The sequence below is a fragment of the Heterocephalus glaber genome, unplaced genomic scaffold (assembly GCF_053883595.1).
Source record: "Heterocephalus glaber isolate CG9 unplaced genomic scaffold, H.glaber_assembly_v1.0 deba00001479, whole genome shotgun sequence".
In the NCBI taxonomy this organism is placed as follows: domain Eukaryota; kingdom Metazoa; phylum Chordata; class Mammalia; order Rodentia; family Bathyergidae; genus Heterocephalus; species Heterocephalus glaber.
The window spans coordinates 21,299,263-21,322,609 of NW_028258316.1; the positions used below are offsets into that span (position 1 = coordinate 21,299,263).

General features: G+C 48.7%; 1 protein-coding gene across 7 annotated transcripts in view; it reads right to left on the minus strand.

Moving 5' to 3' along the window:
• Positions 1 to 23,347, minus strand: part of Rgs3 (regulator of G protein signaling 3) — a 122,264-nt gene that overhangs the window by 41,691 nt on the left and 57,226 nt on the right. For 4 of the 7 annotated variants that reach the window (XM_004849518.4, XM_021262204.2, XM_004849519.4 and 1 more), the window contains 2 exons: positions 20,434 to 20,477; positions 13,622 to 13,744 (listed from right to left, as the gene is read on the minus strand). In XM_004849518.4, the coding sequence (XP_004849575.2) occupies positions 13,622 to 13,744; positions 20,434 to 20,477 (167 nt within the window). Of the gene's footprint in view, positions 1 to 1,237; positions 9,670 to 13,621; positions 13,745 to 20,433; positions 20,478 to 23,347 lie in introns of those variants that run through there. The other 3 variants (XM_004849521.3, XM_004849522.3, XM_004849529.3) reach the window with 1 other exon arrangement.

Genomic DNA, 23,347 nt, shown 5'->3' on the forward strand with positions numbered 1-23,347 from the left:
AATTTATAGATACAATATTAATCATTCAGAAAAGGGGATTCAAAATCACAGCTACTACTTCACACCCATTAAAATGCCTATAATTTTTAAAAATGGAAAAATAATACTTATTAGCAAGAATGTGTAGAGTTTGGAATCCTGATTCACTGACGGTAGGAAACTATACATTCACTTTGAGAAATAGTGTGGTAGTCCCTCAAAAGTTCAACACAGATACCATTTGATCTAGAAATTTCACTCCTAGGTATATACCTAAAAGAACTGAAAACATATGTTGCACACAAATATTTATGGCAGTATTATTCATAATAGCCAAACAGTGGAAATGACCCAAGTGTTCATCAACTGATGAATGGTTAAACAATATGTGGTACATCCACAAAATGAAATATTATTCAGCTGTGAAAGGGAAATGATACATCTATAACATGGATGAACCTGAAAACATTATATGCTAAATACAAAAAGTCAGTCCCCGAAGATCAAATATATGATTCTATTTATACAAAATGTCCAATATAGGCAAATCTACAGAGAAATAAGGTGTTGCATAGGACTGGAAAAGATGGGGAAATTAGTAAGTGATAGCTGAAGGTTATAATTTCTTCAAGATAATAAAATTTTCTAATATTAATTGTGGTATTCATTGTAAAAGTCTGAATATGTTAAAACCCATACACTTTAAATGGGTGAATTGTATGATATTTGAATTATAACTCAATAAAACTGTTACCAAAACAATTTATAGATACCACTAGATACAAATCAGAATCACCTGTCATTTAAAGAAGTAATAAAAATAAAAGGCCAGCATAAAAACTTCCTTACCATATAAAGAGCTTTTGTGAATGGATAATTAAACAGCCTCATAAGAAAATGGACAAAAGACTTGAACAGGCTCAAAGAGGTGAAATTAGGGACTGAAAGGCAGATAAGCAAAGGTTCCACATCTCTGGTAAAACCTATTAAAAAAGTAAAAACACACAGTGCTGTGGAGGGTGCAGGGAAACAGATGTTCCCTTACTAAGACCTCTCCATTTCCCAGGAAGCAGGACTTTCAGTGCTAAAAAGAGAAAGACCGACTTAAGGCAAAGCAAAGTGAGCTGCTCTGTCTAAGCCAGGATTAGAAGTAGTACGGTCATTCTGAAGAACGATTCAGCAATGGATCCAGAATCCATTTTACAGATACACACCATCTGACCCAGAAATTCCACTACCAAGAATTTATTTCAACAAATTGTTCGTTCATTCAACAAATATTTATTGAACATAAAACATGGACCAGGTGTTGAATTGGATGCTGGGGATACTGAGATATAGCTGCAAGGATTTTTTTCTCCCCAGGTTTTTGTAAAAACACTGGAAACAACCTGAACATTGAACTACTGGAGATAATTTAAATAAAATATGTTTCATCTACACAATGAAATGCTCTGCAGCCAGAAGACATGGTGCTGCAGGCAGTAAATATGATGCCATGGAAGAATATTTATTGACAGGGAAACATGGATACACTACATTGCTAAAAGGAAAAAAGCAAGTTAGAAAACTGCACCAGTAACCCCATTTTACAAATAAGATACATATGAGTATAAACAACCTGATAAGATTCACCCCAAAATGTTATCTCTGGGTTCTGGAATTAGGGATAAACCTAATTTCCTTCTCCTGGCTCATCTGTATTAAATGTTTTCTTTATAATAAACACTATTACATCAATTACTTATGCAATGCAACAAAAAAGTCAACTGGATTTTAAAAATACCAGCGATAACTGCCAGGCTCTGAGGGAAGGAGACCCGCAGGAAGGAGGATACAGAGTCAGACACGTGTTCACCCCTTGATGTCTCGATGGTCGCTCCCATTTCTGAGAACTTATTCCCTGCCAGGCAGCTCGCTCGGCACAAGAGATAATGTGTGCAGTGGGGGTTCCCTCCTCGATTTACAGAAACCTCTCAGCTGAGGAGCGGCAGCGCTGCCCCAGCCCCTTAGCTGCCTCCGCCTGTTCCCCGGAGGGGCAAGAAATAGACCTGAGCCATGAGGCCCTCTCTCCTGCAGGCCGGTGCTGCGCTGGCCCCTATCCTGCCTTCCTGCAGATGGTGCGAGAGGCGTCAGGAGGACAAGTCAGCAAGGGAGGGGACTCAGCAAGAGGAAGGCATGGCGCTGAAGGCCAGCTGGCTGAGGTCAGGGCACAGGGTGAACTAGCCAGGGGACTCCTCGCCTGCCGGGCGACTCTCAGGAAGCCCAACCGCATCCGGCCCCAGGAGTTCCCAGGCACTCTGCACCCAGAGGCAATGAAGAAATCTACACAAGGCCTGAGGCCGCCCTCTGAAACAGCGGGAGGAAAATAGGCGCCTTGTGGGACCAGCTCCAGCCCAGTGACTGCTGGCCAGTCCTTTCCTCCCCTGTGTCTCTTGGTTGGTATGAGGAGGTGGGTGAGGGCTCCGAGACCCTCCCAGATCTGCATTCTGTAAATCTGTGGGTCTTCCTTACTTAGGGCCTGGCAGGAAGAGGAAGGGGGGAGACGTACCCACCCATCTCCCCAAGGAGCCCCCTCCTCTTCCCCTCAGCTCCGTCCTACTGCTGTTTTTAGAACACACAGCAGGGAGCGTTTCCACAAGTCCCACTGCGCTCCAAGCTCCAGGTAAAACATAGCAGCCCATTCATTCCACTCCAGCAAGAGTGAGCCAGGAATTTCTAGACAAGACAGCTGGCTAGACAACCTCTTCCTTCATTATTAGCTGAACTGGTTTCTCACTATTTCCATTACAGCCCAAAGTGGTAGCTTACGACACAGCACAGTAGGTTGCTGAGTGAGAGGAGGAGAATCATCTAAGGCCACCTGTGTCCCTTCCACACCCCCAACTTTCTGTCACCAACTCTGTGTCCTTGGCTAAGTTCTTGCCTCCCTCTGGTCTTAGTGTCTCTCAGACAAAGCTTTTCAGTTCGCACTCAAAGATTCTATGGTTCTACCAAATTTCTAGTTACTTAACATAAGTTACTTAACATAACTCTCTCTGCTCTTAGCTACATGTTGGATTTTGTTCCCGAAGTCTTCTGAGAGTTGATTACAGGGCTCAGAACACATTTTCCCATTGCAATTGCATCATAAACCGTGGCCAGTTTCCTAGGCAAACCTGCTTAACCCTCAATGTTCTTCCACCAAGACGAAAGGGTAGAAAAACTGTATTGCAATAATAGAATTAAACCAAAATGGAAAACCTCTAACATTTAAAAGATATCTTTTTAGAAAATGTATCTAGAATAGTGTTGTCTGCATAGTATAAGAGATGGGTGCCAAAGGCAATAAAAAATTCAATGGCAACTTCTGAGGGAGACGTCTAACCACTCTAGAAAGGAAAAATTAGTACATACTCTACTTGAAAATTAGCTTCATACCATAAACTGGTAGTTGGAAAGGTTAGAGAGGGTCTCCACCTTTTCTCTATTCTGATCCTTATTGTTTTATCCTAATAGTTTGGGATCTGGTGATTCCTGGAGACCACCTGGCTCCTTCATTTTTCTTGGTAAGGAAGAAATGACCAGATATGTGAAGTTATTTGCCTGAGGTCACACAGTAAGTCTCTTGACCGCTCTTGCTTCAGAATCCTACTCTGATTTTCTGAGGGAAAAGGTTCAGTGAGAGGGGAACCCCAAAACCTGGAGAAGACAAACATAGCAACAGTTCTTATGAGACATCCTTTTCTCAGGGGATGCCCCATGTCAGTATGGGAATATGTTACCCATGACCCTGATGTGAACTTGGCCAGACTGCTTCATAAGCCAAGTGGGCAGATCCAGGCTTGCTGTGGCAACTGCAAAGCTATGGGGTGACAGAAAAAGCTCTCAGCCAAGAGAGTCAGCTGATCTGAGTTCTACTCCTGGTCTGATACTAACTTGGCCAGGTCAGTTCCCCTTTTAGATCCTGTTTCCTCATCTATATTCTAAATATAGGAGGGTTGAACTGAACAATCCAACTCAATTCTCCAACATGTACTGAGCACCTACTATGGACCAGGCAATAACAGAATGAAAGGCAAGTCAGACATGCCCTCCACTTGTTCCCAGGTAGCTCCCAGTCTTGCAGGCAGTGTATAAGGCATGCTCAAAAAATCCAGTAAGTGCTCAAATTTTAAAAAAAATTATTACAGTAAAAGACACTTTGCCATTAATCCCTTTCAGTTTGAACACAATTATCCCATCGTTTTTGCTATAGTCTGAAGCACTTCTGGAAGTCCTCTTTCGTGAGTGTCTTTAGTTATATTGTTGTGATTCCCTCAGTGCCCTGAATTGATTCCAAATGTTTACCTTTCATAGTCATATTGACTTTAGAGAAGAACCAAGTCACACAGTACCAGATCTGGAGAACGAACTGGATGAGGACATACCTTAATGTTTTTATAAGCCTGCCTTTCTATTGGATGGCACTTGGCAGCAACATTCACTGTATTTCTGATCAAACCTCATAAAGACATTCACAAAACAGAACTTCCAGAACTGCTTCAAAAATGGCAAGTGTGCTGAAGCAAGGGAGAATGTTTTGAGGGAGATTAATGACAATGTGTCTTTTACTGCAATAAATTTTAACTTAAATGTTCATTGATATTTTGATCACATCTTATATAATGCACACATAAGGACTTTTGACATCAAGCATACATGTGGAGTGTAATGAAGGGTTCTATTGGTATAGAACCCTGCTAACTCACAAGAGACCTGCTATTCCCATACTTTCCTTCTCAGCAGCCTGTCCTCCTTTCCTGGTACCTCCTCCCTACCCAACCTTGGACTTTCTGACTTGCCATCCTCCTTCTAGAAGAAAATTTCTGCTGCAGCACAAATAGTCCACCATATGCTTGGACTTTCCTTTGAGACACCTGTTCATTGTATATTTTGATCACTCTTTGTATATCTGCCTGACACACTATGCTAAGGATGAACAAAACCCTCTGGGAAAGCACAAGGGAAAGCAATGGCTTCTGATGTAGCCTAAGAAAGGTGTTCACCCTCCAAGTTTGAAGACTGCAGCTGGCAGGGACAGCAAAGATGGTCAGACAGAAGGAACAGCCTCCATATGAATGGGCACAGGGACTTTGGAGAAGATAAAATTGTTCTGTGTGGCCAGGCTTCAAGAGCAAAAGCAGAAGGGCAGAGTAACCAAGAGAGCCTGGAGAGCCAAGTGGAGACCTGGGCTTTATATAGAAGATCACACTTCCTGTGATGGCCTTTAGGTAGGAGTGTGACTTCCCAGCCTCCTCAGTCCCTCCCAGCAGTCAAACAGAAGAGTCAGGGCCATGCTCCCCTGGATTGCAATCCTAGCCACCCACCAGCTGCGTGACCTTAGGCAAGTTTATTAAATTCTCTAAGACTCATCTGTAAAATGAGTACAATGGGAGTAAATGTGTAACAGGATAATGAACCTCATAAGACTGGAGTGAGGATAAAAATAGACAATGTGTGTCAAAAGGTGGACTCCAGGCCTGGCTCACAACAAGTGCTCGTTAACTTACCTAGTGTTACCACTCTACCCTAAAGCAAAGATCTGGGGGCGGTTGGGATGGCAAGCAACCCTCTTCAGAGACAGGCTTGGGGAAAGAGAAGGACACGACAGAGTGAGGAGGGCTGTTCTCTGTTCCTTATGAGCAAAAAGAGCAAGACAGCAAAGAAGGCAGTCTACCCACAGCCAGACCAGCATCGAGGGAGAGAAGCAGGGAAGCTGGAGGCTGCCTGGAAAACAGTTGCGCTTGTTGGAGAAAAGAAGTTGCTCCTTCAGAGGGAGAGCTAAAATCCAATCCATTTGATTCTCAGTTACTTAGAGCTGAGATCTTAAGTCAGCCAATTAGCAAAATCTGGGCACAAAACCCTTCGGAGGGAGCCAGGGGCAGCAGGCTCTCAGCTGGACTCAGGTCAAAGCCTCTTGGTGCTGATGCTCAGATAGCCAGGCCTGAGCCCGAAGCTGTCCCTTTCTGCCTCTGACAACATTTCTGCATCAGCTGATCCTCTTGAATCCCAGACTCTAAAGGGGAAGAGCATAACCCAACCATTCCAGCACCCCTGGGAGCCCATCTTAGGAGCTCAGTCTCATCAGACTATTTTTACCTCTTGCAGGGAGCAGCTGATCTTTCCAGCCTGTGCCACCCCACAGGGAAATGAATACTAGAAGTTCTTCTCCACCAAGTGGAGAATAAGGAATCTCATTTTACTTGTCCAAAAAGTATTCCCTTTACAGCGAGGTGGGCCACCATTTCTGGTACCCACTAGTACCAGCCTCCTGGCTCTTTGTGGATGAAATGAATGACTTCTCTTACTTCTATTCCTAAAAGCAAAGCTTTACATCTAGAAAGAGTAATGGGTTAATCTGGAAGACCTGAGCTTAAGGACTAATTCAGCCACTTACCAGCTGTGTGACCTAGGATAAGTCATTTAATTTCTCAGAGTCTGGCCACTTTTGTCCCTAAAGTGAGGCTCCCAGCAGGCTTAGGGAAAATGACATCTGGGGACCCTGGCTGCCATCTCCAAAGTACATGCTGTGGGGTTCTCACTGTGAGGAACCCTCCCATATTGCAAAACTGCCTGCACCTCCCCTTTGCAGAACCTTCTTAATGCCTTGGTACCATGTGTGACAAATCAGGGCTTTGGTGGCAGAATTTAGGAGGAAAAAACCATTAAAATAAAGAGTTAAGAAAAAGACATACACAAATCAGTGTCATTATTTCCTAAAGGTCCGTGGTGTCTCAACTCCTGAAGGGCCAAAAGACCCAGGCATGACAGCACAGAGGAGAGACAAGTGTTTCAAGAGACCCAGAGCCTGAGACGTAAGAACACATGAAAACAGGATCAGAGGGTGTGTGGGGAACTAAAAGGGCCACTTTGTATTCAAATTACACAGATGGCCTTTTTGACAATACATGGTTGTTCTCCCATCCTCCCAGCTCCTGGGTCCTGAGACACCAAACCAAGACAATTGGCCCATCAGGAAAGAGGCCATTGTGTGCTTCTTAGCATAATTTATGTGGTGGGGAGGGGCCCAACCATGTTTCCCGTGATTATGATTCTCACATGCAATTTCGATAGCTTGTTCATCATCTTGAACAGCTGGGATGGCCCAGGATGCTGCAGAGCAGTGGCCACCAGGCCATATTTCATCTTCATGAGCCCGTGGAGCCAAATTAAAAGTTGCATCGATTCACAAGGCAGAGCAGCAATGGCGCTGTGGCTCACCACAGTTGCTGGGCAAACCATCCCAAGGCCCAGCAAGAGCACACGTCCACTTCCCCACCGGCTGGCGGGCCTGGGACCTTGATGAGAGGGTATGGTCCACTCAGCAGAGTGTCAGGACAAACTGGGAGGAAAGTCCTGTCCCCAGGGCTGGCTGCTGTGTTCAGATTCTCCATTTCTCTGAGGCCAGAATGCCTGTGCTCTAAACCTATCTGTGAACAGAGACAGGTCAGACAAGTGTGCTGCCTTCCCAGACAGGCGATTCTCCCATGTCTCACATTCCCCTTAATGTCATTTTGTAAGAGAATCAAATGAAATCAAAGTGCAGCTTGCTGTCTCTGCAGACTCAGCTGCTCAGCTGCTCAGATTCACCCTTTGGGCCGAGCCCTGGCAGGCAGAGATGCTGTGAATCACTTCTCCCCGTCCAGGTAACATCTGTCTCCCCGCTAGGCAGGGGCATTAGCCTGGTCACCAGCAGAGCCATCCCGCCCCCTATTAGACAGTTGTACCAATATGTCTGATTTTTTCCTACATGGAAGGTAAGAAGCAGCCTCTCTTCTAGGGAAACGTTTTTGGTGTTCAGCTGGTCAAACTCACAAGGGCACAAAAACCATCTCTAAAGACACTGAGGTCTTACACAACATACAGCACGTCCATGGTTAGGGGCTTCTGAACCATCTCTCCACCTTCTCTGATCCCTTTTATTATGCAAATGACCCCATCATCTAGACTCCTTTTGTATGCAAATCATGTCTCTCTTCTGTAACTGTGTGTTTCCTTCCTTCTAGGTCTTAGCAGTTAGAAAAGGTAGAAGAGTGGCCCGACCCTGAGTTCTAGCTGGGGCTGCAGCAGGCAGCAAGTAGGCTGGGCTCTCATCCCTGGCCCTTGGTAGGTCTTCCTTTCACCTTGTGGCAGGATGCTCTCTGCAAGAGTTGCTGAGCCACACCCAGCCCTGATCCCTGACCCTTAGGAGCCCCAAAGGAAGAAAACCAAGTGTGTTGTCAGAGCACTGAGTTCCAGCTCCCCATCAGATATCCCAGCACAGGATGGAGAGGTAACAGGCAACGCCTACAGAGGCCTGGGGACGAAGCTGAATACTAAGCACCTACAACTCCAAGGACTCTCCCTAAACTCAGTACTGGTCCCTAGCTCAGGCCTGGCCAGAAGCATCTCTGTGAGGAGGGCCCCAAATCTCATTCACAAGACCAGGTGGAGGATGAGGGCAGTGGCAGAGTAGAGGAGGGAATCCATCTCTTCTCATCCCAGAGTCTGGCATTCACATGTCTAATACCCAGTCACTCTCCAGCATAAGGCACCATCACCCCATAGGTGAAGAACTGAGGGGGGATCCCTAACTGGCCCCATGCCCACCTGGTCCCCTCCTATCTGCCTTCAGATTTTGTAGAAATGTTCCTGAGATTGTGTCACTCCCTCAAAGGCCTTCCATGGCTCCCTACTTCATCTAGAATGAGATCCATAAAATATTCACCACCTGAGGCTTACACAACCTGGCCTTCCTTCCTTCCTCCTCACTAGGCTGTAGCCACACTGGCCTCTCCTAGCTCCTCCAGCACACCAAGCTCCTTCCCATCCCAGGAACTCTTGCATGCTGTTCCATCTACCTGGAACACTTTCTCCCAAGTCCTTGGCTGGCTTGCTCCTTTCCAGCCCATTGGTCTCAATTTACAAGCTATGTCCTTCCTTAGCTGCACCCCTACAAGGAGCAATCTAGATACAATGTCCTCTAAAGGCATTTGCTCTGTTCCTGCACAACCTCTCCCAGGGTGTGATCACATGTGTGCTGCTGTTGATTTATTTAATGCTCACTCCCTACTAGGACTGGAATCTTGATGACAGCAGAAGCCATGCCCATTTGGTTCTCCAAAGTATCCCCCAAGTTCCTAGCACAGAGTCTACCACCAGAGAGATCCCCCCAAATATCCACTGAATGAACAAATGAATGTGTCCCAGAGTGAGTGAATGGGTGGAGATGTCTTCGGGCCACGCAGGTCATGGCACTGTTCACCATTGGGGTGACCTTTCCCAATCTCCTGCTGCCCCCAAGGTGGGTGCCCAGATGCCATTTAGCCTCCTTCTCCTTGGAGGGAACAAGCTTCTGAGTCTTCTTCATCAGGAACTTCCTGTTGCCAGTCTGCACATGCCCATAGGGCTTCTCCTGTTGCCAGTCCACACACACCCTCAGGACCACTCCCTGAAGATGACCCTAGGCCCACCATCTTGGTTCTCCATTTTGGGTCCAGTTGAGGTGAGGTTACTGTGTGGTAAGGGATGCCCCCATAAAGGGTTAAGTTGCCAGAAGCAGAGTCCCGCCCTTGGGTTTGCTCAGCCAATCAGAGTCTGTCCTGATGAGGTAAAGCTTCTATCCTGGGTAGCATTGGTGGAGTTGCCCGGCCCCATCTCCTGCTGGAGAGAGCCGTAAGGGTGGAGTTTCTGTGGAACCAGACAGAACTGGAATTAGCTTGCTGTCTACTCAGGCAAGGGCTGCCTGACTCCAAGACCTGCCTCTGTTCTTTTTTAAGGCACTCAGTACCTGGAATTTCTGAGGCCCGTCTCTAGCTGTCAGAGAGGAGAAGACAAGGTGCCACACACCTTAGCATCTCATCTAGGAGAAGTCTCATCACCAGGGCAGACCCAGGAGGCCTCAGCTTCCCGGCTTGGGCCCTGGAATCCAGCAGGTAGCTACCAGGAAGTGGCATGGAGCAGTCGTCAGATGTGCTCAAAGCACCAGCATCAGCTTCCATAAACAAGGACACCAGATGACTCTTCCTCTACAGACATCACTTACAATGCGATGACAGAATGAAAGCAGCAGCTAGCTCCCAGAGGTCTTCTCGCGAACCACTCTGCCCAGCACATTACAAGTATAATCACAAGAACCCTCTTGATCCACCCGCTTCACTGATGAAACACCTGAGTCTCAGACAAGCCAGGTGGCTCACCTGAGGTCACATCACTAACAGGTTGTTTTGAACTAACTGTTGCCATATTTGTCTCCATGACTACACTGTGATCTCCTGAGCACAGAGTGTGACAGATTCCTCTGTACATTCCCACCACAGATCCTGAGGCACCCGGAGCCTACCCTGAGGATGGGGCCAGTTGGGCTGCATCACACCCCACTCCTTGCTTACACCTGAGGGCTGGGCGCTTAAAAGGCTTCCTGGAGCCTAGTCCAGCCTGTGTGCATGGAGCTGCACAGCAGGAGGCTCACTGAATGACACCTGGGACCTGCCCCACCAGTCCATTCTCAGATCTGCGGACATGGCCTTTAATGCTTGGGTCGCCATCCTGATGCCTTCATCATCTCACCCCATTAGGAGAACTCTGTAAGGACGGAGACCAAGTTTCATTCGTCAGGTGACCCCCAAAGGACCTAAACCAATTAGGGGAGAATGCATTCTTTGTGTATATTTGATTGGGTCACCAAAATAATATTTATCTGCCTCTCTCTACCAGCTTGGAACCTCACTGACCACAGGGGAACCAGCTCTGAATTTATCTAAATGAGAAGCTTCCTAGCGGTGCTGGGAGTTTAGTGCAGGGAGCATAGTACAAGTTATCTAGGACGAAGACAAAACAGTGGTGTGCGAGACCCTATCCCCATCCCAAAGGAAGCACATATCACAAAAGTCAAGTCATGCAAAACTCTTCAGCGTATGGTTTCCTGATGGAGACTGGATGGCCCAAGGCTCTCAGCTTTCATAAACCCAAAGCCTGAAAAACTGGAAAGAGCTACCTGACCAGTGCTAATGGGACCAACTGAGGCTACGGTAGGAAGTGGTTGCCAAAGATCACATCACAGATAATGACACTCAGACCCTTCTGTTGTTCTTTGAACCCATCTTTCTCTATTTCCTCCATCCTCCCCAATAACCATCTATGTCATTTTCAGGGCAAGTTGCATTCATACAGCTTGTGAATTTGAGAAAAGCTTTCCCATCCTTGACATGGCATAGAATACCCCATCTCAAGGATTAGCACCACTGTTGAAAGGAGTAGGGTCTGGGGAGTTGCCTCATGAACCTCTCTTTCCCTGGGGGGTATTTAAGTGGGCGAGTGCTTAGGCAGCAGTTCCTTGTCCTAAAGGAGGCGAAGCATTCCCCAAGGAGCGCAGGGAGGAATGATAGGCACATGGCTCAGCCAGTACTCAAGGCATCCCTCAAGCAGAACCTTTATGCCTGGAAAACGAGAGCTCTCTGAGCTCTGCGAGGCCTTCCTCTGGTCCCTTGGAGGACAGTGATGAAGGTGCATGGTCACCCCGAGACGGAGCACAGGTGAATGAAGGAGGTTCACGATCACCCTGAAGCTGAGCAAAAGTGGATGAAAAGGTAAGCAGGCTGGGCAGCCACCTGGGCCTACTCACTAAAGTTACTAAAGTATTCCTGGACTGATAAATGGCTGGAGAGCTATATTTACTGGAACTTCTCTTAAGAAGAGTTCTGTAAGTAATTGGAAGGAATAAATTGCTAATACTCTAAGTGAATATGGAGGAGGTGGGGATGGGGAAGACTGAGTGATAAGATTCCCCCAGCTACATAACTGCCGTGTAAGGAGGGTGGGCCGAGGGAGCATGCAAGGTGGGGCAGCTCAGTCTCAGGCCCTGGAGGTGGTTCTGAGGCTGTCCCAGCAGTTAGGCCCTGCTTTGCTTTCTCCTACCCAGCAAACAACCTCTCCACTAACCTCATGTTTGAAGAATTTGTGCGACGGGGTGTCCAAACTGTTGCCGGCCCAGAATGCCCACATAACTTAGTGTGGCCCTGAAGCCAGGTACCCAACCCTGGAGCCTTTCCAGGGTCACCCAGGCACATCTGCAGCTCTCCAGGGCCCAGAGCCTGTCTCAGACCCACCTGCCCCCAGGCCACCACCGCCTCCTGTCCCTCGGATAGACAGTCTCCTAGGCACTGCAAGGCTGTGGCCAACATCTCGAGGGCCAGTGAACTCTGAAGCCCAGGCACGAAGAACTCTTTCCCTCAAAACAGAAGAACGAAACCCAAAGAAAAGAAAGCGGGCAGTGAGACGGGGCTGGCACATGTTCAGACATTTGATGTCCCAGGAGCTGCCCCAGTGAAGGGAGAGCAGCCTGGACTCTGAGGGCGGCCAACTCCAGATATATGGGGCAAGGGAGCCTGTAGCCATGGTGACAGGTCTTTGCACAGAAGAGAAGCCTGACAGTGGGTCTAGCCAATGTCCCCCGGGTAGTTGGTAGGGGCACTGTATATCCCGTAGCTTGGTTGAGTGAGCCTACTGCTTGCCAGGCTCTGTGCTATGAGTGATACACGCATCTTCTCCTGTAATTCTTACAACTCTTTGGGGGAGGAACTAACATCCCCAAATTAGAAAGAACAGAGCAGTAGAGTGACTTGCCCAAGGTCACACTGCCAGTCAGCCGCAAAGTTTTACTCAAGGGTCCCACTGTCTTCCCTCATCCTTGCCCCTGACCAGTGTAACACAAGTTAACTTTCAACTCTGGGATGCTGTGACCCTGAGTTTCAGTCCTTTCTCAATTTACTGGGGAGCTGCAGGAGAGACTGGTAGCCACCTGTTCCCCACCTCCCATCGAATGCCCCCTCCAAAGCCTGGGCACATGACACACTGGGCCTGACACACTGAGAGGCAACAAGGACAGCAACTCCCTCTCATTTCCTTCCTTCCCCCAGATCTGGCAAAACAACCTCCTTGACAACTTCTGTAGCAACCGCACCAAAACCCCCATGGCCAACGCTTTTGACAAGAAAAGGTGCGTGAACTCTCAGAAATGGGAGCCTGACTTGTGGCAGCCATTGGGATGTCAAAGATCTACTTCCCATCCCATTGCCCTCCCTAGCCACTGAGCAGTACCCAGCCCACATCAGCCCCTCCCCCGGCAGTCTCTAATCTTCCCTGATACTCCAGCTGGCTAGTCCCAGCCCCCAGCAGTCCAAATGTGGCTCCACTTGGTTCTGACCTACATTGAACTATGACAGGTTCTGCTGCAAACAGGCCCTCAATTACATCTGCCTTGAGCCAGTGTCAAACACCCGTGTGCTGGCCCCGGGCATAGCCTCCCCAATAACAGAAGGGGGCTGCCTGCCAGGCAGCAGCAGAGAGGCCAGCCCAAATTAAACCTTGCCATAGGGAAACCAAAGAGCAGAGCCTAGAATTGATGAGGCATGGTCAATTTGGCTCTGTTGCTCTACCCAAGCATTGTCAAACCCACTCAACAGACCTGAGGAAAAGCCCAGGGGGAGAAACCTTGGGGCACAGGCCCCTTGCCAGAAGCTCGTTGCCCAGCTCCACAGGCTGAGCTTGAGCTGACCCTTAGCTCAGTTGGGAGGCTCAAAGGCCAGGCTGGGGAAGCAAGGCAGCAAGAGCGACAGCCGACAGCCACTGGCAAGGACCTTACCTTCCTCTCGGGAGGTGAGGCTGCCAGCTGTTGCTGCTTCGCGATGTTCTCCGACAGGCACCAGCACACTCTCTTCTTCTGCTCCTGTGAGTGTGCCTCCAAAGTGAATAAGCACTCTGCCTTCTGACGTCAGGGAAAACAGAGAAAGGGAAGGTCAGGGCTGCTCAGATTGAGGGGCTCCTGGGCCCAAGCCCATCCCCGGGCTCTTGAGGGCGAGGCTGTAACAGGGAAGGGTGCGTCCACTAAGAGCCATAAATGCACACTAATCCCAGGTGACATAGAGGCAGCCAGAGCAGCAGGGGACTGGTTGGGGGCCAGCTAGGGAGCCATGGGACCACAGGTTGGGGGAGGGGAGGGAGGAAGTGGCTCCCTGCACAGTAGAAGCCTGTGGAGAGCTCAGGCCAGAGATGGTGAGGTCACCCCCGGCCAGCAGCATAGGGCCACAGCTGGGGAGCTTGGGAGAACCCAGAGTGCCAAGGCTTCCAGCTGATGTTCTATGGACCCAGGACCTTCCCACGGCTCACAGAACCCCTCTCCCTCTCAGCACACTCCTGGGATCACAAGGTCAAGGTTAGATGAGTTGAATGGACACACTAACAGGACCAAAGCAACAACTCAAGTTCCTTCCAAACATGCTGGGAGGCAGTCGTGTGCCCCTCTGCAGCCCACCACTGCCTGCCACATGAGCAGGGTCTCATCAATGACCATTCACCCCCATTGAGTGCAGCAATATCTCTGGCACAGCTGTCATTTAAAGGCCACCAACTAGACTAGAAACTCCCTCTAGGAGGCCCATGCACCACGAATGTAAGTGCTAGCCTCAGAAAGCTCTGGCTGCTGGAGGAACTTCAGGGATGCGAGGTCAAACCTAGGCCAGCGCTGGCACAGTACCAGGGAGTGGGCCCCTTGGGCAATCAGGACATGCAGTGGGCAGGCAGGGCGGGGCCAGAAGCCCAGGGTTACCAACCCCCACCAGGCACTCAGATCAGGGGATGACAAGCTCTTTCTGGCTCCAAAGAATTTGATTATAACCTCACAGGGCTGCTATTCATGAGCTCAGCCAGGGAACGAACAGCACAAGCCGGAGGGCTTAGACAGAGAAAAAGACCTGGTTCCTATGAGTCCTGCCTCCTTTTGCAGTTAGACAGACTTTGCCACTTCCTAGCTCTCAACCTTGGGAGCTTTCTGTAAAGTGGGATTGATAATGACGTCACCTACATCCCAGAGCCATTAGTAGGACAAGCAATGAGGACAATCCCAGGAGCTCTGCACACAGTAGCTATTGTTATTATTCAGCAATTTGTTCATTTAGTAAATGTTTACTGCACATGCACTATGTGTAATAGACTACGCAACGCAGGGCATAAAGAGGTAAAAAGACTAAGCCCTTGCCTTTAGGCTGGGGGGGAGGATAAACAATTAATTAAACAATATTACAAATTGTGAAAATGTCACCAGGTCACAAAGGGGGAGGTTGAGATAGTCAGAGAAGAACTCTGAGAAGGACTGACACTTGAACTAAGGCCTGAATGACAGAGGGAGACTGGAGGAAAGTGGATGTGGCAGGTGCGGTGGTGCATACTTCTGATCCCAGCTACTCGGGAGGCTAGGGCAGGAAGATGGAAAATTCCAGGCCAGCCTGGGAAACTTAGAGAGACCCTGTCTCAAAATAAAATAAAAAGGCCTGGGGGTACAGCTCAGTGTTCCTTGGGTTCAATGCTCAGAATCCTGATACCAAAAGAAAACAAAGAAAAGAAAAAAAAAGGAAAGAGCTTGGGAGCTGTTCCCAGCAGAAAGGATAGCAAACAAACACCTGCGCTAGGAAGTTCTTCACATCATCTAATAGAACATTTGGGAAATTTTTCTACCCTACATCCAAGTGTCAGGAGTGTCAAACGGGGCCACCTCCCATGCTGTGTCCCCTGGGTGCTAGCCTCTCCTGTGGGAAAAGTACTCAGAAGCTCATCTTCCCAAAAGCCTGGGAGGAGAGGGGAAGAACACCCTACCTGCTACAGGCCTCTGGGCACTGGGTGGGGACATGAGGCAATCCTGCCTCTTCCACTGAGGCTCCCTGATTCCAGAACCTTCCCACTCACTGCAGGGGAAAGTGTAGGATGCCACCCAGCAAAAGATCCCAAGATTCCGCAGGGAAAGCCCAGTAGAGCAGGCACTGTCCGGAAAATCCTCTGCTTCCAGTTTCATGGTGGCCCTGGTGACGGGAAGGGTAGGAGGGGACTGTGCTCCCTTGCAGTTTGGAAAGGCCCTCATTTCACAAGGCTGGCCCTGCCTTGAGTCTCCCAGCAATGGTTTCAATCAGCCCTGTAGGCTGCAGCAAATTCCTCAATCTCTCTCAGCCTCAGTGGCTTCTTTAGCTCTGAAGCAGGAATTCTGCCTTAATAATAATCCTTTTTATCCAGTTATCAATTTTCAAAAGTGCTTTTCCATCCATGATCTCATTTTAATCTTGACAATTCCTTGAAGAGGTAGGGAGGGCGTGGATTGTTGTTCCTATTTTATACAAGAGGAAAATCAAGGCTCAGAATGGAAGGGCCTCCCTGAATCTCAGGGCCAATGAGCCCAGAGGGAAGACTCCAAGCCTTACAGAACTGCTTGCTGGGATTTTATCTCCAGAACCTGGGGAGGCTTCCTGGGGTGGCCACACTCTCGGCTGACAGGACTGCTATCTTGCAGACACGTCCTGGAGGCAACCAGAGCACCAAGCCAACAGAAGAAATCTTAGGCCTTTTGTTTGCTAAGCAGCTCAGCGGTCACTGGTAGCTTTTTGTACAACTGCAACAGTCCCCACCCTACAAAAGTGTGAGAAAGTCTCCCCAGGGATGCTTTCATAGCAACCCAGCTACATACTCCTAATCCTGAGATAGGCCCTTACACTCCATGGCCCTCACAGTACCAAGCACTTTATCAGCGGTGCCTTGGTATTTCTTCCAACAACCTTTGTGATTATTCTGTTTTGCTGACACCCATAAGAACCACACCTTTGGTCAGCCATGTTGCTCTGCCCAGAGTGGCAACCAGATCATCTGTAATGGTTAAGTAAGATTCTAAAGACATTGAGGCCAAAGCTTCCTTTGAAAGCCACATTTTCCCAATCAGGGGTGGAAACCACATTGCCTGTCTCCACAGGAGACTGCAGGACTGGATCTCTGGCTCTGAGGGCTTAGAGCTGAAAACCTCAGAATGCTACAGGACCCAGAAGACTTCTAGGCCAAAGGACTTAAATCCAGACCTAGCCTAGGGTGGGCAGCTGGCTGTCATAGATGGACAAACATTTTTAGGAGCCAGAGCTTTGAAGATTGGCCTGGCCAAAAGAGGAAGAGCACTGAGCCAGCTCCTTGCAGGGAGGCTGAATTCCCATCCCTTTGAATCTGTCAAAATTGGGAGGGCCTCATTTCCTATCTGGGTTCTCCCACAGAGGAACCACTTCGCTCAGACCATCTTGCTGATTTTAACACTGACTTGTACTGTGCCCTTATCATCAGGCTTCATAGCCAAGGCTGTCCCGAAGGCATTGTCACAAATGCTTTCAAACACCACACCTAGCTCAGGGTAGTCAACCACGTACAGACCCCTCAGCTGCACAAGCCCCATCTAAGAGCACTCAAATCCAGTGGACATCCAGCTCCTCTTGGCCTCTCCACAACTTCCACGTTGCCTAACCTCCTTGCTCCTGGTTTTATCTTTATAAATCCCCTTCAGCTGTGACTGTAGTGTGTCCATTTGCTATGACAAGCATGCCCTCATTCAGTTCAGTTCTCCTGATGATGCATGCCCTGACATGGGTAGGAAGGAATAGTCTAGCTGTTCACTCTTGTGCAGATAATCAAACTGAGACTCGGAGGGGTTAAGTCATACAGAGATTCACAGCTGTCTTCTGCCTCTTCCAGAGCCTGTGATCTTGCTGTATCTGTGTAACTGTGTATGTGCATTACAAAGAATGTGAGACATTCTTCCTGATTTTTTTAAAAGATCAATAAATCATTTGTGAATGCCTCTAATGGAGGGTAAATGAATACGAAAAGCCCTTCCTCCTGCCATGAAGCTGGCAATAACAATAATAGCTTCCATTCACTGAGCACTGTGTGCCAGGATCTGTGCTAAGAGCTTGGAGGCAGTGTCTTATTGAATCTCATTTAATCATTACAACAACCCTGCGTGGTCAGCCTCAATGCCTTGTGTCAGAGAAGAGAGTATACCTTGTCCCCAGATCATTCAGGAAATGGCAGAGCCAAGATTCAAATCTAGATCTTCCTAACTCCAAAGCCACACCTTTAAATAAATGGAGCCAGCGTTAGATTCTAGGTGACCAAATGGTCACTTACCAATGTGTCCATTGACCCAATGCCCTGAGTGCTCCAAAGCCAGTCATGGGCTGCCTCTGTCTCATGATTTGCAAGGGCTGAGGGACACCTATCCAGGCAACTAGGAACCCAGAGCCAAGGACGGCTTAGGGCAACCCCGCCCAGGACCTGGCAGCTGGGAATAATCAGAGCTGCTATCACCCAGGCAACTGGAACCTTCTCAATGCAGAGTGAAAAACCTCCTCAAACCCTGTCTCTTCCCCCTGGTTTCTTCTTGGGGTATTCCTGAATGTCAGGTAATAAAAAAAAAATCCACCTATCAGAAGTTCTAAGTAAGATGTGCATTTGAGAATCTCCATGGGCTCCAAGCCCACCCATATCAAAGTATACCAGGCTACGGAGCAGGCAGGCAGCTTGTCTTCCCTGCCTCTCAGCAGCCCATCAGAAGGAGAGAGAGGCTTCTGGCTGCCTGTGAGTTTCAACCTCCCAGCCCCTCAGGGTCAGATCACCTGGCACTTTACTGAAGTAAAAGGCTCCAAATCAATACCCCTCATCAATCTTTGGACAGCCAGGAGGTCACAGATCCAATGGAGCAGAAGTGCTTTTCTCTAGGAAAAACAAACCCAACCTGGCAGGAAGCTCTCTTGGCATTAAAGAAGTCAGAGTCTCATTTCAGAGGCTGAGGAGAGAACTGGAAGCCAGAGTGGAGGCTCCAGAGGGGTGGGGGAGCCCAGCCCAGTTCACAGCTTCTCTAGACTGCACCCTGCTCTTGGCTCTGTGGAACCAGACGCTGCCAGCACTGAAGTGACACCACTGGCCACTCCCTATGCCCTGGCCAGATCCAGCTGGCACAGGGGAGGACATCCGGTGCCCTCAGGTCTGCATTCCAGGTAGCTGAGTCCCCAGCTCTTCCCTGACAATGTCCACTGCCTCTTTGGAGCCCTCAGCTTCCCCAAAGGGAACTTCGCAGTAAGCGTCTGTTCACTCACCCCAGGCCTTGTGCCTCTTATTTGCCAAGAATTGAAAACAGAAGAAACAATTTTCTCCCTACCTCACTCCCCACTAGGGATTGAACCCTGGGCCTTTGCACTGAGCTACATCCTCAACCTTTTGCTTTACTTTATTATTTTTTTTTCTTTCTTTCTGACAGTCTCGCTACTAAATTGCCCAGGCTGGGCTCAATTTTGTAATCCTCTTGCCTTGGCCTCCCTGAGTGCTGGGATTACAGGCATATGCCCCAACCCTCGGCTTTTTTAAAAAACAAAACAAAATAGAGTCTCACTAAATTGCCTAGGCTGGTCTCAAACTAATGATCTTCCTGCCTCAGCCTCCCAAGTAGCTGGGACTAGAGGTGTCCACCACAACAGAGGGGCACAAACTCCTTTTCAAAAGGCTGTGTTCCTCTCAGCCAGCCATACATTTGGGTGTGATAGCACGGCTATAATCTCAGCACACGGGAGGCTGAGGCAGGAGAATAACCACAAGTGTGAGGCCAGCCTGGGCTTCATAGTGAGTTCCAGATCAGCCTGAACTATATAGCAAAACCCTGTCTCAAAATAATAAATAAATAAATAAATAAATAAATAAATAAATAACAAACTCTTGACCATGGCCCATCTCCAGATTATGGCCAATATATTCTCCCACCAGTGTAACATATTCCCAGCACTGTTAGGCAAACTTAAGGAGAGGCAAAGGGCAGGAATCAGTCTAATAAATCTTGCTTTGAACAGACACCGCCCTACCCACACATTACCGTAGCAGACACAAGGTTGGGAATTTAAAATTCCCTGAAGATCAAAAAGATTTTGTAGGATTCAGTGGCTCCCAAATGTTTCATCACCAAAGACCTCTTTGGTGAAACCTCTGGTTTTGTGATATTTTATCTACCTAACTGTATCAAACAATGAGTCGTTTGCCCAGTTTTGCTTCTCAAGGGCAGAGTACTGCCCATCTAAGCTCCAGAGTAGATAGAGATAACCAAGTGTATCCATGACAGAGTGAGAGGCATCCAGCCCCAAATACAGACACTCACGTCTGTGTCAGCCTGCACTATCTGGCCCAGGTAAAGGTTCAGGGCCCTCTGGGCGTTTGGAAACACTGACAAGATGAGAAGAGGTTGAGGGTGGTACTCTTAGAGGAAAAAGAAAGACCAAAGGAGCAGGTATAGGAGTCAGAGCAATCTCCTGAGGAAGGCTACTAAATAAACAAACAGTGGATGCTTGGCTAGCAAGCCATGCCCTCATTATGAGACCTGCAGGTGCTGGGGCTCTGGAGGTCCTAAGCAGATCTCAGGGGCCATCCCAAGACCATATCAGCGCTGGTCTTTCACATACAGGTAAGAGAGTTGGGGCAGGGACAGCTGGGGACTTGCCCCGGACCACTTCAGGGCTGTGTGGAGCCCAGCATCAGAATCTCACGATAAGGCTCCAATTCCCAGGCCTTCCCTCAAGCACCAAGTCACAGAACTCGAATTCAGAAAGACAGACTCACCTCTGCTAGATACAGCAAGCAGAATTTCAAGTCTCCTGAAGAACCTTTGAGAGAACAAAAAGTAAGACTTGCATTAGAACTGGCTGAAGTATCTCAGTGGTTTGCTGAGGCACAGCCAGCTATCTTGCCCAGGACGCTGTGTGTGGTGCTTCCTGGGAAAAGAGGAAGAGGCAGACACTGGCAACAGGGCAGTCTCTGGAGCAAAGCCACTCTGTTTGCTAACTGGGGAGTGATGGGCAGCCGTGAGGCATTTGCCTGCAAGTCAGCCTGACCCAAAGAAGGCTGGCATCGCATCCCCAGGAGAGGCAATCAGGAGTATCAACCAGTAGGAAGCTGTCACCCATCCCAGAAGTCTCCTCCTTTCCATGATCCCTCCTGTGACAAGGGGCAAGAGGTAACACACATCCAGGTTTCCTCCACCACTCCAACTGCCTCGGGAGGGCGTCATTTGATTCCTGGGTGGGCCTTATTCCCACCTCAGAAAGCATGAGGCCAGGAGGGGCAATCCCCAGTCACGGCCTGAGTGGAGCTAAGAGATGATTGTCAGGCCCAGGCCGAGCCCTCTGTGTTTTCCTAGAGCCTCCTCATCCCTGGTCTAGGATCCTAAACTCAATCATCCACCAAGCACTCTGCAGCTGGGAAGAGCTGGGAGGGACCGAGGGCTGTCCCCTCCTCCAGCAGAGGAGCTCAGTTGGAAGCCAAGAGATGACCCGCAGCTGTTGGGGAGGGATTTCTGGAGAAGGGCCTTTAGTGCTAAAACTCAAAAGGGGAAGAACGGGCATTCCAGGAAGTGGGAAGGGCACAAGCAGAGATAGAGAAACACCAGCTATGCCTCCTCTAACACATCTGTCCTGACCACTGCAGCTACTCGGCTGAATCTAGCAGCACTCCCCATTGGGGTACTCAGCTGGACACAGGCCTGGGCTGGTTGGAAACTCCCTGTGCTGGAAACAATTGGCCTCATCAGGCAGGCTGTCATTTTTAAGAGAAGCAACCATATAAAACATGTAACAGCATCAAGGCCCACAGAACTGCTTGCCAGCCACCACTCAAATGTTTTCCATGTGTAAGCTCAAGGGCTTCGATGTGTAGCTCCATAACAGCACTGGCCCACAGCCCTCTCAGAACCCCAAGGGGCAGAGCTGACAGAAACCATGGCCCATGTGAAAACAACAGAGGCATAGGAAAGTGAAGTAACTCACCCCAGGTAGGAAAGGGAAGAGCCTGGCTCCAGAGCCCGCTTTTTTAATGCCACCTCTTAACTGCGGGGTTCAAAGCAGACCCTTTCACGCAGACTTGAAGCAAGGAAATTGCCAAACAAGGCAAAATTCATCACCAAGAGAAGGCAGCAAGATGACAAGGAGATAATCCAGTCCTAAGCAAAGCAGTAAGTGGAGCCCTAACTGAGGTAGGTGAAGGCCAGGCACCCTGGAAACAGGTATACAGGCAGTTTCCATATGGGCCAAAATCTCTCTAAAGCCAGGGGCTTCTAGGTGGAGCCAGATAAAATAGCCCCAGAAAAATAGAGGTGCACTTTGGACTCAGAATAAATTTTTTACTTCTCCCCACCTGGAAATGGATTGGGGAGAGAGGGAGGCCTGCCTAAGAAACCCATAATGTTTAAGAACATTGTAAACTGGGTGTGGTGGTGCACACCTAGAATCCCAGCACCCTAGGAGGCTGAGGTAGGAGGATGGCAAGTTCAAACCCAGCCTAGGCAGCTTAGCAAACTTAGCATGATCTTGTTTCAAAAAGGAGGTGAGGTCTGGGGATGCAGCTCAGTGCAGAGGCCCTGAGTTCAATCATGAGGGGAGGGAGAAGGGAAGGGAGATTGGGGGGAGGGAGAGAGAGAGAGAGACAGAGAGACAAAGAGAAAGAGAGAGAAGAAATACTGTAACCCCAAAGCCTCTTCTAGTTCCTTATGTTGCTGAGAGTAGGGACAAGAAGAGGTGGTCTCTTTTGTTTAAGAAAACACACTGGATAACAAAAAAATTTTTAAAAATTAAAAAAAAAAGAAAACACACTGGATTATTTCCTTGACTCTCCAGAAGCAGACCCCAGAGCAAAAGGAGAGCCAAGAAGACCTATGTTAGAAAATAATTGGAATTTGGGTTTTGGAAGCTGGCAGTGAGGAAAGAGAAGGTTCTGGAAGTGAAGGCAAGCCCAGGAGATGAGCACTTCAGGGAGACATGAGCTGAGAGAAGATGGGGGAACACGCCTTTAGACAATCCCTGTGGCCAGGGATGGCTGATGGATTGTTTTGACAACTGCTCTGTGTTGTGATACCACCCCTGCCTGCCCTGACATCCCTGAATTACTGCAAACTTTCAGTGAATCTTCTCCACATCACAGCCCCAAGCTGGCAGCCCTGTGACAGACGGATGGAATAGGGGCAGTGCTCAGCATGATTCAGAGTCTCATAAAAGAAAAACAAGCAAGGGGGCAGGGGTGCCAGGGAAGAGCTGCTGCAGCTGCAGAAAAGCAGGCAGCAAAGAGGCTGAGCCAGGAGACACCCTCAGCCTTCCTGAAACATTAGGACTGGGGCTGGCATAGAGAAGGGACGCTAAGGCTGCACATTTGAGACACTCTGCCTGTGCCATTCCAGAGCGGGCCTTGCTTCCTACCAAGGAATCCATGGACCATGCAAGAGGGATCCCCAGTCATGGGCTCAGTGGAGCCCCTGGGCTTACTGGCTCAGGTCTGACCCTTCTATCATTTTCCCAGAGTCCTTCCAAGCCTGGTCTAAGATCTCAACTCAAATATTCACAGGCTCAGAAAATGTCAACTAAGATGTACTCCAACTACTCCAGCAGCTGGAGTTTCCGAAATGGGAACCTGGGTCCCCAAGGCAGCTGGAGAGTTCATGAGTCACCTGGACATTTCCAGGCCACATCTGAGAGAAGAGGGCAGGCCA